Source organism: Syngnathus scovelli, chromosome 14 (genome assembly GCF_024217435.2).
Source record: "Syngnathus scovelli strain Florida chromosome 14, RoL_Ssco_1.2, whole genome shotgun sequence".
NCBI lineage: Eukaryota > Metazoa > Chordata > Actinopteri > Syngnathiformes > Syngnathidae > Syngnathus > Syngnathus scovelli.
The window spans coordinates 8863125-8877033 of NC_090860.1; the positions used below are offsets into that span (position 1 = coordinate 8863125).

Below are 13909 nucleotides of genomic sequence, written 5' to 3' on the forward strand. Positions count from 1 at the left end.
TCTGTCTTTCATTAAAGCAATTTATTTAAAAAGGAAAAATGTTCAAGGAAGCACTGGCTGGATGCTAACAACTTAAAGCTTGTCTTAAGCAACAGGGACTAAGCAAGATTAGGTACCCGATACACAAATGAGGTCCAGCTGTATACAAAATTCTAAAACATAATGCTCAGTTTCCTATTATATCTCATTTAGATGCACTAACAAAGTGTCTAATGAGTGTATAATGGGGGGGATCAACTCAAACATTTCCTCCAGTCTACTTTGACAGTGACAAGTTGGGATTTAATTCACTTTCAAGATGAATCTGTGGTCTCACACTTTTGCCGCTTGGGGTCTGGTTCCTCTGAGGATTCTGCAGAAAATTGAAGGTAAAAAAAAAAAAAAAAAGTCCGTCAGTACAATGTAATTTTTAATATACATTGCAGTGACCAACATATTAGGAGCAGCTCTCAATAACTACAAATTGTCCCTCAAGTCTGAAAACAGAAGCCACAGTGGCATTATTGTGCCATTACTACATCAAGTTAAATCTTGAAATCATACCAAAAGTAGTATGCATTACAATTGTATGAAATGTTAAAAGAATATTTTTAGATTGTGCATTTAAAGTTGTTCTTTTTACATCCAGACTGCTGGATCATCCCTGTCATTTAAGTCTTACCTGTTTGCTTTTCATGATGGCAGAAGAGGACTTCTTTAGGAAGAGTAAAGCTGACACACATCATATCTTTGTTGGGTGCCACGTTGCGGACAAAATGCACAGAGCAACGGTCCTTGATAGGGAAGCCCAGGGCAAGAGATGCCCTCTCCATCATGTCCCTCTCTGGGTTGTCGTCTTTAGAAAAGCCGTAGCAGTGCACTGTGGGGAGGTTGTGGTCGCAGGGAGCCTCCTGATGCAGGAGGCCTCTGAAGGCATCCAAGAACTCCAGAGCCAAAGCCGGCAGGTTCATTACTACGTGCACGCCGCTTTTTCCCTTTAACAGCGCAGGAAGCTCTCGCTTGAGCGGCCCTTGGACGAACGCTCGGCCGTCCAGGTTGAAGTTTTTCACTTTGCCTTCCACCTTGTTGACTTTGCAGTTGTGCTGGAGCCACTTGTATGACTCCGGGTTGAGGTCGTTTGCGAAAACCGTGGCGCCCGAGCGGGCCGCTGGAATGGCAAAGGGTCCCACGCCGGCGAACACATCAAACACGGTCTCGCCGCGTTTGACCAGCTCCACCACGCGCTGGTGTTCCGTGCTCAGCCTCGAGTTCCAGTACACACGAGAGAAGTCAAACTCGTATGTCACCCCGTTTTCTTTCACCTGGGGAAACACACGCGGGACTATTCATAGTTGCCAATTTTATATGGTCACAATGTCCGTGTAGAATACAGGTTTTGAATCGACCTTAAGAGGTTTTTGCTGAACTTACTTTGGCGACCATGTTCTCCTCTCCAGCCAGCACCTCCATCTTGAAGTTGCGATATGTTGAGTCGATGATACTTGTCTTATTGACCACACACGTGACACCGGGGTTCTTGTCCATGATCACTGTACCTGTAATGAGAGGGACAGAAAATAGGTCTTGCTTTTTTTAATGTAACGTAGAACTCCTACAAAGTACATTGGACAGCTCATGAAGCACACATTAATAAAACAATATATATTACAGTTCCTAGAGTGTATGCTTTGGTGATACTGGTCCAGGACAGGATGAAAACATTTCTTAAAACCTCCTCCAGTGGCCTGCTTGTCCTTAAACTAGTAGAAACACATTTTCACTGTCATGTTGTATTTATTGTATTAATTTGAGTATGTCCCCACGAAAGGCCAGACTACCAAAATGCACAGCTCGCCTCACTGACTCTCACCAATGAGGTTCCTGTATGGAAGCTGGTGGTCCCTGAGGTTCATGTGTGCAATGTGTCCAACTCTGCTGAACGCCGAAGTCACGTCCTGCCCCAGAGGTAGCACGGCCTCCAACACCTCTTCACTCTTCAGGTTGTCATAGGTCAATCTCAGCTCATAGTGCTGCAGCTCCTGAGAGACGTCAAATGACCTCAGCGCTTCCGCTTCAGAATCACTAAAGGAGCCTGACGAGGATACTCTGTGAGGGTCCAATAGCACAAGTCTGAAGTCAGGACTCTCCTCTTTGTCCTGCACCACTCTGGGCACCCCAGGGCGTTGGATGGTGGACTTTTTCAGGCTCTTCATCACTTTGTTGAGAAACCGCGTGGACACCCGTAGAGCTGGTACAGTGATTGTCTGTGTGAAAGCCTCTTTGTCAAGAGAAGTCATACCGCGTACCTGCGGCGGCGCGTGGTATAGTTTGGCATCCATTAGTAGTTTCAGGGGAAAGTTAGCACAGGGGAAGGTTGTAGAGCTCCGATTTCGGAGCACAGCGGAGATGTTCGTGTGGTCTCTTGTTTGCACAGATGAGAAGACTCTTCTGAGGAGCCTGTAACGCAAAAGCAGGCGCTTTTAAAACGCACACGTGGTAAAAATAATAATAATAATAACAAACATTACATGTTTAGTTAATTTAAAGCGGGTGGGTATCAATTTTACCGGTAGATGGCACGAAATTTAACAATCGGCTCTTACCTCAACATCCTTTAGAAACGGGCATGCTTGCTCGACAACGTCATTCGTGGTGGACCAGTGCACGCGCGCGATTGGTCGACAGAGACCAGAACCTGTGTTTGATTGGTCAATAGCTGCAATGACGTTGAATTTGCGACGGAAATAACAAGCATGTGACTGAAACAACAACAAGCCAATAAAAAGAGACGGATGGAAAACTTAAAACCTGAGTGAGAAAATGACCAAATAATTCTGTCTGTCAGTCATTGCGCCAAGCTTTTGTGACACTTAGGTTTCCCGTGTTTGTTTCTTTTTGTTGCTTAAAATGAGTACAAACGATGACAATGCAAACTCGGGACTTTACAGCCAAACAGCCCCCAGAGAGTCAGAGGGGAACGAAACATCGCCTTTGCTGCCAAATGTAAGTAGGAAAACAACAAACTATAAAATATGGTTTTGCTTTGCCCAACTGTTACAACAAATAAGGTTGGCATATTCAAATGTTTTACTTCTTCAAAGTAAGGAATGTAGCACTGATTCCTAATTACATTATTGGAAGGAAATACAGAACTGAATACTACTCGTCTGTTGCAATAATTTGTATTTAGTAAGTGATATTTTGGATGTTTTGATTGTGGCTAAATTTTGACGACAGTTCAAGGCATATCAGGTCGAGAAGTCCCGCTCCCTCCTCAGGTGGATCCCTGTTGGAGAAAAGGATGCGTGCAGTGTACATACGTCAACACTTGAATTTAATTTTAATATTAAAAGCGCCCTCCGGGTCCAGACACATCCGCTACCGAGGAGAGCATCCCAGTGAGCATCGATGTGCACGCGTACTCTCTATTGCACTTTGTCGACAGTTGTCCGGACATTTAAAATGGAAAGGAACCTACCAGAGAATGTCAGTGAGTTTTTTGGTTTATTTTTTTTACAAATCGAGGCCAAAGAGTCTCCAATACGCAATGGAAATCAGACTTATTCATAATATATGTAGAAAAGCCGACTATCGGGGCTTAAACGGCCTAACTATCTTCAAAAATATTGCGAGTTTGGTCCAAATTTTAGACTATAATTCTCATATTTTTATTCACTGTTCACATAAATTTAGATGTAATATCATAAATTTTTCATGTGAAGTATTCTATTTTTATTACCTACTTTATCAAGTTCAACTGGTCACTGTGCAAACAGGAATGTGTCACTGATCAAGAAAGTTACATGCCAGTTTTAATTGTATTGGTGTCAGGTTATATAAAAGCCCGTAAACATCACCTGGGATGTAAAATTCATCTCACGTTGTAGATGACGTCCATTTTTTTTGGTAGTGTATCTCAGGTCATCAGGTTAATCCACACTTGTTATGACACTGCCACCAGAGTGGCCACTCGTCCTCTCCAGGATATCCCCTATTAAAAGGGTCAGTCAGTTTCTCGAGAGCTCGGGCAGCTGTCCCGCGGCTTGCTGTTCCAAATCCTATCTATCCATTGCCATTTCCATTGCCTGATCCCACATGCCACCGTGTTGCTCTTTCATGAAATCCATCATCAAGCCTGGCCAGTTGTTGTCCGGACTGTCAATTAAAATGATTTCTTCCGTTTTGTAAGCCTTTCTTTATTTTGTGTGCAGATAAGCAGTGCCAGAGGCGCCTCATTTGCTTTTTCTGTTTTTAACCTAATGAATGCAATCATGGGCAGTGGCATTCTTGGACTTGCTTATGTCATGGCAAGCACTGGCATACTTAGCTTTTGGTAAGCAAACAATAATACGTGTGGCTAAGATGAAACAAGCTGATCTGTGGATGGTCATTTCTATTTGCTCCTCATATCTAGCATCCTGTTGATCCTCGTGTCCAGCCTGGCAGGATATTCCATACATCTTCTCCTCAAGCTCTGTGACCTGACAGGTGAGAATGGCACTCTCATTATAGATCGCAAAGTATTGCGTCAAGAAATCTGAATGAAAATCGCATTATATAGTATATTTTCCCCCATTTTCTCATACAACATTTGTTGTCTCATGCAGGAATTAGTTCATATGAAGATCTGGGCGGACGAGCATTAAAAAAAACAGGAACAGTAAGTATTGTCTTTTGATTAGGATAAAATCAATTTTCAGCAACAAAGTAGACTATTCAATTTTGAAGGTTTCACCGTACTTGCATTCTGGAAGTGCTATTACTAGTTTATTCAAGATGTACTTATACATGTGCACGCTGTGAACTTGACACTAACCGATTAAAAATGTTTCCATAGGTCCTCGTTGGAATTACAATCCTCATCCAAAATGTTGGTGGTAGGTCTGCTCTTGTTTTTTTTTTGTTTTTTTTTTTGTATATAATATATGAACTTGTAGTAGTACAGAACAGTAGTAATTTAACAATATTTGTTTTTATTATTGGGCTTGCACTTTAGAGCAGAGCGGCCGTACACCGCATCATGCTCATAGTTATTTCCAGAATTTTGAGCCTCACTTAGTGTTTAATTCGAACCGTTCACAAAAAATAATACAGCAATAGTGTTGACCGTGTCAATTTGGAGCATGATTTTTTTTTTAATAAAAATTTAATTTATTGCTATAGCGCTGACATTATCTCATTATATTATGTCGAATGTACTTATTTTTTTTCCACAAGGGTCAGTTTATCCTTGAGGCTGAGAGCGCCCCCTACTGTAAATATGACCCCTTGTAAGTTATTGCCGCTGGGCTGTAAAGGCTATTATCCAGACTCTCCTGATAACCTTTGGCCCCATGGCTGCCGTCCTCTCGGCCGCTCTCCCCGGGGCCTGAAACCTGACTTGTGCTCTAATTGATCACTGATGGTAAAACCCACTCCCACCCACTAAGACCCTAATGGGACCCCTCCCCTCAAGACTCCGCCCCCTCACTCTGCAGCCGCGGCGATAGCGCTACGCGGCCTAGCGGGTTGTTGCGCTGCCCACTCTGGTATGTCTGTGGCTTCCCCCAGCATGGGGGCCCGCATCTGTCTGCACCCAGGCCTCCTTTTATAAGAGCGCAATTAGTTTCACTCTGAGTAAACATTCATCGGCACTGCCAAAGGCTGATAGGCCAATTGACCTTAATTACTGGTCAGCCCACAGGCTGGCACAGTCCAATGAAAGTGACTCTTACGTTCCACACTGATTGTGCTTACTTTGATGACCACATGTACTCACAGACACGTGCACATTTTCATCTTTAGCACGCTCGTTGTTCCTTACCACTCTGCTAATAACCGATCCTTCTCTTCACTCAAGGACCTCTTTGTTAGACAAGTAAGTACTGTACGACCACATCAGGTATTGTGCAAGTGATGTCGTGCGATGTCTAGCTAAGTCAACGCATGAAACTGAACCAGCACGTCTTGTCTTGTTTTTGTGGTTGGATGTTTTCTTCTTAAATATTTGCCAGTAGTGTTTGCTCATTTATACTGTGAGGGAACGTAATGACTCACCTCAGATATAATTACACCACTTGTAATTTGTACACAATGGTGTGCAATTTCCACTGAATGCATGTGAACAATAATGTGAACAAATTATGGTAGAGGAAGAAAGCAATTATATTTAAAAGCATTTTGATAATGATCTGGATAAGTGTGCATTAGTATTATTATTTGCGTTAATATGGTGTTTTAATTGGTCATCCAGCCCTTTGAATCATATTGCATCCCTTCCAACCAGGAAAAAAATTGAACAAATGGACAGACAAAGCTAAATTAGAATCGGAATCATCCTTATCGCATTTGTATAAGTGCAAATATGAGAGCAGACATGATAGCACTTGCATTCCTGATATCGCTATTTAAGCCTCACTGAAATATAACACCAAAAGTTTATGCATGTTGAACTTTTTTGCACTATTAAAACATTTAAAATAAAATATGCTATGGTGTAAAACTTTGAAAAACAACGATTACTGTCTGAATAGAAACAAATCTTGCATGGATTGAATATTGCTGCATCCCGTAAAAGGAATAAGCAAGAATTTTTTGATAGGGACCACGTGGTGGTTTTCTTCTTCCTTCTTCTTAATTCCCAGCAAATTTTGGATGACGTCTTGCAGCGAATTCTGGCTGAATCCCCAATTCGAGCCCCATTTACTGGCAGCTTTAAGTACTTATTAATGTGTTTCCTTATTCTCAGAGCGAGTGTCCTTGTGTCTGTGTGGGCCGGAGGGTTATTGGACGAATTCTCCTTTTATAAACACATGCAGGATCTGAGGGATTACGATCGTAGTTTATTTAACGGCGAGTGCAAAAACCTCGCCCCGGGGGCAATAACGTCCCTCCTAACCCCGTCTGTGTCTGTCTTCCCAAAATGTAATCCCTTAACATTATCTGCCTTTATCACCGGCTGCACGCTGCATCTGAAGCCCATTTCACACCACAAACATGCTCTTGTTCTTCCGCAACCTCTGTCGCTTTTTGGGTTTCCCCCACCCTTGTGAATGACCCAAGGAAGTGACCCCAACCCCCTTCTCGAAGGATGCGGGAGCCCGTCGGAGGCTGATAATGTCCTGTTTCCGAGCGAGGTGGAAAAAAGGGAGAAGTGGCGGGATTAGCGTCAGATATGATTATTGTTTGCATTCCTCCCCCTTGCATTTCTCCAAAGATCTGCGCTACGTCTGCTCCTCTGCACTCGGGGCTTTGCTGTTGAGCCCCTTGAGCTGTCTGCTCCACCCATCTGCATTAACTCAGGCCCCTCCACCCTGCGTGCTAGACACCCTTCACCTCCCACATAGAAACTAATAAGAATACTATCGTTTGACGTGTGTGGGCATTTAGTGCTTTTTGTTTTGACTGTCTTTGCAAGCAAACACTCTGAACTTTCCCTCTGCTCTCTCGCAGCCATGTCGTCATATTTGTTCATTTTAAAGTCCGAGCTTCCGGCGGCCATCAGCAGCATCCTCAGTCCGGACCAGTCAGGGTGAGTGCATTTCTGAATTTTTATTTGTACTTATTCATTGTCTGTATAAGAAAAAAAGAGTAAAATAAAGTTTTACACCCTACATAAACAATAGATGTATTCTTTATTATTTAATCAGTGTTAAAATACACGATACAATTAATTTTTTTTGTACTATTTACTTTTTTATTATTATTATTATTATTGGTTGGATAATAAATTAGTCCATGCAAAATAAAAAAAACAGCCAAAGGGCTAATTAAAACAAACAAAATTAAAATAACAACTCTAATTAAAACAATCCCAGTCTTCCTGATGTGTTCACTGCTGCGTTGTTTTCACACTTTCTTGCTGCACTAACAGAGTGGTAACAATACTTTGAACGAGCGGCCTTCGAATGGCCCACAACGGAATTTCAAACACCACCATCACATACATCCTAAAATCACGTGGGCAACAAAAATGATTTGCCCTCCCGTAAGATACGACAATGTAACCAAACTTGACAGTTATCAGTTCATACATCTCGTGTGCAGTCGTGCTTAATGATGTAGCGGTCGAATGTAATCCGACCAATCTCTCCCAAAAGCATTACTGCTATACTAATACTTAGTGAGTAATTGCACTATTAAATAGCACCACAGCACATTAGCTGCAGCCACCGGTGTCCTTCTACGTCCGGGAACTTCCCTCTCTCACAGGGAAGTCAAACGAGTGACTTCTTCCACTCTGTCATTCAGTGAGAGCTCTTTCTAGCCAATTGTTCCTCAAGGCAGCTGTTTTGTATTAGCGCTCCGCTTTCACCCCCAAATCTCTCACACATGTTCCCCGGAATCAGACTGATACAAGGGGATATCAGTTTTGCCATTGTAATTACAGCCCACTGCACTTTTTGTTAATGAGTGGTTTTGAGAAGCCTAACAAAGATGTTTTGCATTATGACGTGTTCTGTTTAAAAAAAAAATTAAATAAAGTCATCCTAGTTTTAGGGGCCGTTTATCGTAAAACAGCCAGACCCTAAATTCCTTAGCTCTCGTGCTTCGTTGCGGAGGAGAGATTATTGTGCTACGTCGGCCGGATTTGTGCCTTTATTAAACGCTTTTGTTAAGATGGACTCCAAGGTTCCTCTTCCATTGCTCAAAGCTGTCCTGCATGGTGGAATAGCGTGAAATTGTCCATATTTCACGGGTCCCCAAGGTATCTTATTCCTCTGTAATCAGCCTGGAGCCACATGGAAGGAATCTTTACACATATAGATGTTTTTTGTGTGTGTGCGTGTCTATTTTTCATATCTCCCTAATGTTAGAGAAGATGCCATTTATTTATTAATTAATCATTAAATTCCACCTAAATTATGCAGCATATTCATTTGTTGTCTGAATTTCAAAATTCAAACTCTTCTCTGAAGTACAAAAAAAGGTCCATAAGTATGGTTGGATGAGTTAGTGAGGAAGAACTTAGGCCATCAAATCACCTTTTCAGATGAACCAGTAGAACCCATTTTATTTTTGACATTCTTAATCTTAAATCCACTGTCGCAGATTTTGTTGGGAAATTGCTGAAAATCTCACATTTGCTGCTTTTGTGTACAGAGCCAAGCTATGCGACTATAAAATGATTGTTCTGGTGTCATTTTGAGCTGAGAGGTGGAGCTTCATTTATTCAAGCATAGCCTAATGTGCTTTGCCACCCTCTTGTGGTAACTCTAAGCTATTACACCGCATTTTATATTCTGCGCAAATAGCTGGGCTTCACTTTACAACGTTACACTTTAACGTCTGGCGCCGTGAAGGATCTGACACTAAAATAAAATATGTGAAGTTGCAGAGATAACATAAATCTGAGTGCCCATGCTAAAAGCTGTAGCAGTGAAACAGCCAAGGAAGGGTTACAGGGGGTTGATGTGGTCAGAGCAGGTGCCGCTGACGTTGGAAACCCCATAAAGAGCGCTGGAGCTAGGCCCTGCCGTCCCCAACGGCAGGCAGCACTCTTCCCGTCTGACCTCCACCTCAGCGGACCCAGCGTGCCTTCCGCATGCGTCACCTCCAACACCGGCTCACCTCAATCACCATTATAGAGCCCCGCCTTTTTCTTCGGCAAAGGAAAATATTATTCCCCTCACTCTGCAAAAACCAAGCGATACGTGGTGCGTTCTGATCTGATGGCCTGGCGCTACGTTTGAATGTGAATTACATAATTGTTATGGTTTGCGAGAGCAAAAGCCTTTAATGGATACCACATGAGAGCTCTGTCGCTCTGTGTTTGAGCGTTATATGGAGACAAATTTCCACAGGCATTCCATTTGAAGGTACTTCAAAAAGTCCTCACTGTCCCTGACATTTCGGAACCAGTTTTTAGCTCTATAATGGCTCAGATTTAGTTCCGAACTCCTGTTGTTGAGCAGAAGAATGCTCTCCTGAGCTTTGGGCTGTTCCCAATTTGCTGGATGTTTGGTGAGGTGTGTTATATTTACTACTTCTTATCCCTCTCTTGTTTTCCAGAGATGTTTGGTATTTAGACGGCCGACTGGTGCTGATCCTCATTACGTTATGTGTGGTGCTTCCCCTCGCGATGTTTCCTAAAATTGGTGAGGAAACAAGTCGAGTGGCAGCGTTCGAACGCTCCTCGGTCACATATGTTTTGCCCTTTAAGGCTTCCTGGGCTACACTAGCAGCCTGGCCTTCTTTTTCATGCTCTACTTTGTCATTGTGGTGAGTTGTAATTTTTTTCCTCCTTTTTGTTTGTCTGTTTTTTTAACGATTTGCCTCCTCCTCAGGTTGTGGTCAAGAAATGGTCCATCCCCTGCCCGCTACCACAAAACGTAACATGCCAGGTAATTTGAAGTTTCTGAAGTAGGTCACGTAAGATGCCAATGTTGTGTGACAGTGGCGGTCTAGACTAAAAAAAAGGGGGGGGGGGGGGGGGGGTTCTGCTTGATAAGGACCAGAGAGGGTGTGCGGAGTGAGTGCTACCTTAGGGGAAGGAAGTTCAGGTGACCCCACCTCCTCATCCCCTCAGCCTGGAAGTGACCTCTGGCCTCTTTTATTATACAAACCACACTAGAACTCCAGACCTGGCTTGGGTTAACTTAGAGCTTTGTTTACTTTTCAACCCCAAACTGCCAATCAGTGGAATTCTGCTTTTTTTTTTCCCCCCCCAGCAGGACGAATACAGTGAAGCCATTTCTTTCAGAGTCAAACTGTCACAACCATCAAAACTTTATTGGCTCCGTATGTGTGAACATTTTCATTAAAGGAACTTAATAAATGTGTGGGAAAAAATCTTGAAAATTTAAACTATTCATTTCTAAAACAAAAAAAACGAAAATCGTAGTCCTATTGATGTCCTACAATCTTTCATTGTATTTGCCATTTGTCATCTTGTCTCGGTGATAACAGACTCCCACTTCTGTCCTTGTTTGTGCAGGTATCAAATTCCTCTGACATGGAATGCACGCCGAGACTTTTCATTGTCTCCAGTCGGGTATGTACATCAAATAAGTCCTCCCTGCCATACACACGTGCATACACACACACTCAGTAAAAACAAGAGGTGGCTGTGAGAAGTCATTAAAAGTGTCTGCTCCAGTCTGCAAGTTCTGCTGACATGTCACACTTTCACCATGACTCACGTATGCATGTAGAAAGCTCATCACGGGCATGCTTTCAGCTTTAAAGTTAATTAATTCTGAGAAAATACAACTATGATGATTCCTCGTGTTAGCTGATAGTTTTCTCAAAGCCACGCCGGTGTGTATTTTCAGGGTGCCTACGCTATCCCGACCATGGCCTTCTCTTTTTTGTGCCACACAGCTGTCCTTCCAATCTACTGTGAACTGGACCGGTCAGTTATACAATTTATTTATTGTTTGCATGTTGGAAGAAAAAGTCAAATGAAAAATTGAGAAATCCATGTAAGTTCTCCATCTCTCACCCGGAACCCATCATTGTGCTTCATATCTTCCTTCTCCTTCGCTTTTTCAGGCCGAGCAAATCGAGGATGCAGAATGTTGCCATTGTCAGCATCAGCCTCAGTTTTCTGCTTTACTTGGTTTCGGCACTTTTTGGCTACCTCACCTTCTACGGTAGACCGCAACACAGTCCACACCAAACCAGTCCAGCAAAACCTCATGCTCCATTTGTTTGTGTCTACCCTCAGCTCATGTGAAGTCTGAGCTTTTGCTCAGCTACAATGCGTACATGCCACGTGACGTCTTGGTGATGACGGTTCGGCTCGCCATCCTCATTTCAGTGCTGCTGACCGTACCAGTCATCCACTTTCCTGTGAGTAGCAAGTACCCAATTGTGTTTTTCTGACTCAAGTGTAATCTCTAGCTCTTCACCTCGGTATGTATGTGTTTGTATTTTCAAGGCTCGTAAGGCCGTGATCTTAGTGCTACGTGGAAATCGTCCATTTTCCTGGTTGACCCACATCATGACAACTCTGGTCATCCTGGGAGTGGTGCTCTTGCTGGCCATCTTTGTGCCTGATATTCGAAACGTGTTTGGAGTAGTGGGTAGGTATTGATGTTGTTGGATTTATCATTATCTGATGTAGCGCTCTGATGTCACATTTTATTGATTGTCGTGGTACCTGTAAAATGCCGCTAGGTGGCAGTGTTCACTCTCAATTACATTTATCTCATTGACAAGTAATTTTACTTTATTTTATAGTTGGCAACCTTCTTGAGTACACGAATATAGCTTTTGATTAAATATTTTGCACCTATGTTATGTGTAATTATTTGGAACAGTGCAGTTGTTTTTTCTTCTAAATACCGTCATTGGAGAGTTAAAAAAATATTTAAAAATGTCTCTAACAGTTGACAACTTTAATTATGCTGACTGTCATTTGCATTGGCTACTTGGGAAAATCAGCAAAAAATAATTTGGTACAAAGTACACTGTCACTGCAATGTCTTCTGGTGTATATTTAAGCATTTAACGAAGCATTTAAAGATGCATTTAACGACGCAGTTACCCTCACACAAGTTGTCGTCTTTGTTTGCCAGGATCGACCACATCCAGCTGCCTCTTGTTTGTCTTTCCCGGCCTCTTCTACCTCAAGATTAGCCGCCAGCCTCTCAGATCTTTAGACTCCATCGGGGTAAGTCTGCTCTCGTCAGACAGATGTGAAACCATTTTAAAGCACTTCTCTCAAAAACAAAATCCAGACAATTCCTTTAATACAAACGTTGTGTTTGTAGGCGATGTTCCTGGTGGCCTTTGGTTTAGTCGTGGGCGTCATCAGCCTCTCAGGCATCATTTTTACATGGGTACAAAGATTTTAGCCCATCCCCTCATTCCTCTTTCTCAAAGCACAAGGCCAAAAAGGGAGAATTATACCAAAGAAAATGTTGAATGTAATAAAATAATAGACACTTGGTAGTCTGTGTTCCTCAGGCTGTATAGTTTTCCTGTAAAGTTATTATCATGCATAAATATCACAACAAGACTTTAATAACTGAACCCAATTTCAGGGTGGCTATTTTTTTGTTTTAGTTTTCTATTTACCTCATAAATATTTTAAAGGTATAATATTGTTTACATTTGAAGTTTTCCTCATTGAAACTCTTGCACCTTCTCAAATCAAGTGTATCTCCAACCTCCCAAAAATAATTCTTTGGAAGCACTTAACTGCTTCATCAAATATTTTTATTGCATATATTTGCCAGATTTAATCACGATTATTTCAATCAACTAAATTATTTTTTTTTTGTAATCTGTTGTCACTTAGATTTGTCACTTTCTGTACATTCCAAATTGTGTGTAGTACGTTTGCTGCTACTTGGTGCTAGTCATCATTTGGAATCCTCTTGATTCTACTCAAAATGGTTATGTAACCTATAATCTGATGTACTGTAATCAAATGAAAAACATTAAATAAAAGGGAAATTCTGCATTTTTCTCTGTCACAATGTTTGCTCGATTAGAATTGTGAAATATTTGGAAAATGTTGTTTGACACCTCGATCCGGTCAGCACATTTTATTTGGTCCACCTTGCCATTCTAAAAACACATTTTCTAAGAAACATCTTACCAACTCGTCTTCATTTTATTTTCAATTATAATTTTTTCTAGTTCTGAAGTTTTATGTGTGTCTGTCTCAGTGAGGCATTTCACTGTAATGCCAAAAATTGCACAAAAGTTCATAAATTACATTTCTGTCTTTCTGTATATTTTGTTTCCTGAGATGATGACCTCCGATCTCAAAGTTCTCAATTTGCTTATCTTCTAAACTGATTGCATGTTGCACAACTTCACCATTAATGTTATTTTAATTTACGGTTTAACTATAGGAAGAGATTAGGCAATGCAAAAAAAAAAAATTCCACTTTTATCCCCTAAGATAATGTTTTCGTGGAGGTCTTATGACACAAAACGTATGCGGGACTGTTTTTGTTTAGTTAAATTTACTCTAGTGTCCATTGATATGACAACA

At 41.7% G+C, this 13909-nt stretch overlaps 2 protein-coding genes across 3 annotated transcripts; one reads left to right on the plus strand and one right to left on the minus strand.

Moving 5' to 3' along the window:
- Positions 1-6: 6 nt before the first annotated feature.
- Positions 7-2669, minus strand: trmt5 (tRNA methyltransferase 5). Its single transcript, XM_049741442.1, has 5 exons — positions 2583-2669; positions 1850-2436; positions 1411-1535; positions 662-1301; positions 7-352 (listed from the first exon to the last, which is right to left on the minus strand). The coding sequence occupies exons 1-5, from the start codon at positions 2588-2590 to the stop codon at positions 294-296; spliced, it is 1419 nt and encodes a 472-aa protein (XP_049597399.1). The 5' UTR covers positions 2591-2669; the 3' UTR covers positions 7-293.
- Positions 2670-2719: 50 nt separating this feature from the next.
- On the plus strand, positions 2720-13367 carry slc38a6 (solute carrier family 38 member 6). 2 transcript variants are annotated; one of them, XM_049741443.2, is made up of 16 exons: positions 2720-2982; positions 4191-4312; positions 4394-4467; positions 4587-4639; positions 4817-4856; positions 7411-7489; positions 9970-10055; positions 10121-10179; positions 10245-10301; positions 10895-10951; positions 11232-11311; positions 11452-11552; positions 11627-11751; positions 11840-11984; positions 12480-12574; positions 12675-13367. In XM_049741443.2, exons 1-16 carry the CDS (start codon positions 2887-2889, stop codon positions 12756-12758), a joined length of 1353 nt encoding a protein of 450 aa, XP_049597400.1. In that variant the 5' UTR covers positions 2720-2886; the 3' UTR covers positions 12759-13367. The 2 variants fall into 2 exon arrangements, with proteins under 2 accessions (XP_049597400.1, XP_049597401.1); XM_049741444.2 differs by lacking the exon at positions 4191-4312 and having other exon boundaries at positions 2721-2982.
- The last annotated feature ends 542 nt before the right edge of the window (positions 13368-13909 follow it).

What these genes read in the sequence shown, in the direction of transcription:
- trmt5 (XM_049741442.1), bottom strand. An exon ending in TCCATACAGGAACCTCATTG is followed by an intron (nt 1,536 to 1,849) that starts GTGAGAGTCAGT and finishes CTCTCATTACAG; the next exon opens with GTACAGTGATCATGGACAAG. An exon ending in AGGAGAACATGGTCGCCAAA is followed by an intron (nt 1,302 to 1,410) that starts GTAAGTTCAGCA and finishes GTGTTTCCCCAG; the next exon opens with GTGAAAGAAAACGGGGTGAC.
- slc38a6 (XM_049741443.2), top strand. Translation starts at nt 2,887, where the DNA reads ATGAGTACAAACGATGACAATGCAAACTCGGGACTTTACAGCCAAACA. An exon ending in ACTGGCATACTTAGCTTTTG is followed by an intron (nt 4,313 to 4,393) that starts GTAAGCAAACAA and finishes CCTCATATCTAG; the next exon opens with CATCCTGTTGATCCTCGTGT. An exon ending in TGCTCTACTTTGTCATTGTG is followed by an intron (nt 10,180 to 10,244) that starts GTGAGTTGTAAT and finishes CCTCCTCCTCAG; the next exon opens with GTTGTGGTCAAGAAATGGTC.